This window comes from Jaculus jaculus, chromosome 6 (assembly GCF_020740685.1).
Source record: "Jaculus jaculus isolate mJacJac1 chromosome 6, mJacJac1.mat.Y.cur, whole genome shotgun sequence".
In the NCBI taxonomy this organism is placed as follows: domain Eukaryota; kingdom Metazoa; phylum Chordata; class Mammalia; order Rodentia; family Dipodidae; genus Jaculus; species Jaculus jaculus.
In genome coordinates, this window is record NC_059107.1 from 148,726,679 (window position 1) to 148,731,505 (window position 4,827).

The window sequence follows — 4,827 nt, forward strand, 5'->3', positions numbered from 1 at the left end:
GTTCTCAGGATCAACACCTGCCACACACAGGTCCAAACCGGAGGGACCAGAGGGAAGAGCTCAGAGGGTGATGATGTAGTCATAGCCAAGGACTCAGCGGCCCCTGAAGAGCCCTGGAGACATGGCGGACTGTAGAGCTGTTCACATTCTGGTGAGGGTATAGGGCTTTGCTTAAACACACGTGCGCGCGTGCACGCACACACACACACACACACACACACACACACACACACACATACACACACTTGTCTTTAGAGAGATTGGCAGCTGCCCCAGGAAGGAGTATGACCTTGGACCCACAGACTCTGCAAGCAATTATCATTGACAGCTGCAAGCTGGCAGTTAGAGAAGTGAGTGTCCTGGTCCTGAAATGTGACCCAAGTGGCAGGAGGCTTATAGGAGCAGCACTGTGCCTCCTCTAAATTACACAGATGGACACCCTAACCCCCAGCACCCCAGAACACGGCCTTAGTTGAAAATAGGGTTATTGGGCTGGAGAGACGGCTTAGCAGTTAAGGCACTTGCCAACAAAGCCAAAGGATCCCAGTTCAAATCCCTAGAATCCATGTAAGCCAGATGCACAAGATGGCACATGCATCTGGAGTTTATTTTCAACAGCTGGAGGCACTGGTACACCCATTCTCTTTCTCACACACTCTGTCTTGCAAATAAAGAAAAAAAAGAAGGGACTGGGGTGTGAGTGGGAGAATGTTGGAGAGCTGACCCAAGAACGAGCCTGATGTTCATCACAACACATATGACTCCATGAGAGCTGGGAGGTCACGCCCATCCCTCTTCTGACCTTCACATTCGGATGAGCAGCGCACGCCTCACATGCATTGTCACCTGGTATTTGCAATGGGCCTGCCCTAGAGTCAGATTTGGTGGCTTCAAATCTTGGCTGTGCCATTCATTACCTATGCATCTTGGGCAAATCGTTTTATTTCTCTCAGCCTCGGCTTTCTGGTATATAAAAAGAAAAAAGAATAAACACGGGGCTAGAGGTTCATTATGTTTCTCTCAAAGGCCTGCCGTGAAGACAAAATGAAATCATGGCGCCGCATCTCACTGACGGAAAGATCATGGACTTAAGGGACCAGGAAGTACCCGCTGACTACCAGACCAAGTTGTCTTGGTCCTATTCCAGGAATCCTGACCCAATCTGGGCCAATTCAGACTTTTGTCTTTCTCAGATTTATAATCAAAACTAGGGAAGCCTGGGCTTTCATTTAAACTGAGATCCAAGATGATGGGTAAACAACAATTCTGTCTCCTAAGTCCAAGAAGTAAAAGAGCCTGGGAGGAGGGAAGAAAGAAAATAGACCAACATGTATAGATGAAGGCTAGCTAAGAAGATTGCTCAGTGGTTAAAGATGCTTGCTTGAAACGGCTGCTGGCTCTGGGTTTGATTCCCTAGTACCCACAAAGTGGCACCTGTGTCTGAAGTTTGTTTACAGTGGCAAGAGGCCCTGGTGTGCCCATTTTCCCTTTTTCTCTCTCCCCAACCCTCTCTCTCACATATATATAAAGAAGAAGAAGAAGAAGCAGCAGCAGCAGGAGGAGGAGGAGGAGGAGGAGAAGGAGGAGGAGGAGGAGGAGGAGGAGGAGGAGGAAGAAGAAGCAGCAGCAGCAGCACAGGGCTGGAGAGATGGCTTAGCACTTAAGGCACTAAGGACCCATGTTTGCTCTCCAGATCCCATGTAAGCCAGACGTGCAAAGGTGAGGCAAGTGCAAAGTCACATGTCCACTAGGTGGTGCAAGTGTCTGGCATTTGATTTCAGTGGCTCAGGCCCCTGGCGCCAATTCTCTCTCTCTCTCTTTCTCTAAGAACAAAAAAACAACAACAGAAAAAAGAAGCACAGAGGAGAGGCCACAGTGTGGGTATAAAGAAGCGAGGAGGCAGCAGGGGAAGAGAGAAGAAAGGCAAGAGGAGACAGGAAGAGAAGGAAGGGAAGAGGAGAAAGACAAGGCAAAACTACAGTTTTGTTTTCATGAGACACTAGAGATTCTCCCACTGAACTTGTTTCTCTTTTGTTCTGAGCCTGATGTTTGTTCTTTGGTGTGTCTCCTCAGCTTCTTGGTTCTTCTGCTGTCCTTTCTGGAACATTCCAGATGTTTCTGCTGAAGAAGAGTGTGGGTGTCTGGCCAAGGATGCCTGGCGGCCATCACAGTTGGCATTCCAGCCCCATCAGCCTTGAAGAACACAGGTGGATGTGGGCGTTACAGTCAGCTCCATGTTGCTGGGACAAACATCCAACCAGACCCAACTTACAGGAGGAAGGGCTTAGATCAGGCTTAGAAAGTCCAGGAGAACACCATTCATGGTGGAGGAAGCAGAATCCCTTTCATAGATCCAGGCAGAGACACCACCCAACAGCCAGAACTCAGACTGCTCTCCCCATACCTTAGGGCTGCACCCATGATGCACCCCTAAGCAAACTTTAGGGCAGGACAACAAAATCTGCCCCCACTGACACCTCTTCTTCTCCAGTATGGCTTTACCCACTAAAGACTCAAAGTTCAAGTCTGAGTCTATGGGAACCATACATTTAAGCTAAGACACAAGAAGTCAGAAAATCCTACTTGAAAAGACAGCTCCACTGCTTCCCAGTCAGGTGACCCCATCCTCTCACTTGACCACTGATCCCTCTGTTTACCTATTCTGTAAAGGGGGATAGCAAGAGCAGCTCCCCTGCCTCACAGGGTCAGCTGATGAGATCCTATGAGAGAATGGGCTTTCTGAACTGCACTGTACAAATTCCAGCCATTATCAACTCACATAGCTTCACACATCTTTGCCCATCTAATAAGACTTCAGAGTTGGTCGCCGAGGAGCTCCAGCTCCGTTCACAACCTCCTCGCCGACATCATGCTCCACTTCCTCTTTGGATTTATTTTGGGCAACGTGGTCGGAATGTATCTGTCTCAGAACTATGACATACCAAACCTGGCTAAAAAACTTGAAGGCATTAAGAAGGACCTGGAAGCCAAGAAGAAGCCCCCTAGCTCCTGATGCCCTCACCGGCGCTCCATCCTGGACACAGATTCCTCTGCTGCCAGGGCCTCCTTTGCCACCGCGTCTCTCTCACAGCTCTCATTTTCCTCTCCGGTCCGTTATTTTCTTAGCTCAACCCTGTGCATTGCCTCAGAGCCAAGATGGGGCCCCAAGTTAAGTTACCCTTTGCACATTTTCAACAGCCTCACCTTGTCTCATGTCTTCCTTCCAACTACTTGGGAGGTTTTAAGACTGGAATTATGGTGCTAGGTTAGCAAACCCAACCTTTAACTGGTAGCTGCTCCTCTGTTCTTTGGGAATTTCTATCTTTCGCCAAAAGAAAAATTGATGTGTTTTGTATAGCCGATCATATACAAGTAATGCTGATTTCACAATTTAGCAATTACAATGGGTGCTTGTTAGACATTTGTTACTAAATTTTGTTGTTTCAAAGCAATTAAACTTAGTATGTGGAAGCCAGTTTCTGTTGAATTATCCATATTATTTTGTATTGTTGTTAGGAGCTTCGCTGATTGTTAATTTAATCAATAAATTGTTTGCTGGTCAAAAAAAAAAAAGACTTCAGAGTTAAAGTAGGGACCATGTCTGCCCAGATGTCCTCACAACACCTGGAAAATATTAAGTCACTGGAAGTTGAGCTTGCTGACTTCACTAAATTAGAGAACACAGATTTCAAACAAAACTGCCCAATTGCTTAACGCACTGTTTATTCACCAGCGAGTCTTTGGAGGCACGATCAGATGGCACGTGGGGGTGATTAACAAAGAAGAAGTAAATTATGAGTGACTGCTTTTTCTTAGAGTAACTGTTAAAAAAAAAAAAATACAACCGAGTAGTGTGTGTTTTTCCATTTTCTGAAAACTCAAAAAGTATGGAGCTGTCTTCACTCAGACTTTTCCAAAACAAATCACCTTTTGTGATGGAAAATATTGCCCTGAGGAGAGAAACTTTTAGGAAAAGTATGAGTGAGCAAAGGAAACCAGAACGCCAGAGGGACGTTCTTGTTAACGAGGACAAGAAACTTCTCAGGTCGCCGTGTCACCCGCTGACTGTGTCAGCTGCTGTGCCACCCACCGGTCCCCAGCACTGGGCCGACTGTCTGAGTGCAACGGCACCTGGTGGCCAGGTTCCCCGCGCTGTCGTTTCACCGCTCTAGCCCTCAGTGTTCCCATCGGTAAAATGGGAGTGAACCTTCCCCACAGGTTTCTGAAAAGATTACACGAGCTAATAATACTGAGGGTTCCCACGAAGCTGCCACCCTTGAGTATGCAGTCACCTATCAAGATCTAGGGGTGTGGGCTCTAGAACCCCACGCCCTGTGGATGCAAAAACGTGCAGATATTTAAGTCCTTTACATACAATGAGGCAGCATTTGCGTATAACCCACGCACATACTTCTGTGCACTTGAAATGATCTCAATTTACTTACAATGTTTCACAATGTAAATGTTGTATAAATAGTCCCTGTACTCATCTTGCCTAAGGAATAAAAACAAGAAAAAAAATGTCTGTACTGGTGCAGTACAGACACAATTTTTTGGGGGAGGAGCAGGGTTTCAAGGTAGGGTTTCGCTCTAACCCAGACTGACCTGGAATTCACTGTGGAGTCTCAAGGTGGCCTTGAACTCACAGGGATCCTGCTACTTCTGCCTCCCAAGTGCTGGGATTAGCGGCGTGCGCCACCAAACCCGGCTTTCAGACACAAACTTTAAACCTTTTTTGGTATCGTCATTTCTCGGATTGGATTCCACATGTACAAATCATCTCCCAGAGCTGGGAATGTTCTCTTCCTAATGATGCCTACTGGACAA

At 46.9% G+C, this 4,827-nt stretch overlaps 1 protein-coding gene across 1 annotated transcript; it reads left to right on the top strand.

The window, feature by feature from the left end:
• The first annotated feature begins 2,869 nt into the window (after positions 1 to 2,869).
• LOC101602651 (short transmembrane mitochondrial protein 1-like) lies at positions 2,870 to 3,013 on the top strand. Its single transcript, XM_004650237.1, has one exon. The coding sequence runs from the start codon at positions 2,870 to 2,872 to the stop codon at positions 3,011 to 3,013; it is 144 nt and encodes a 47-aa protein (XP_004650294.1).
• The last annotated feature ends 1,814 nt before the right edge of the window (positions 3,014 to 4,827 follow it).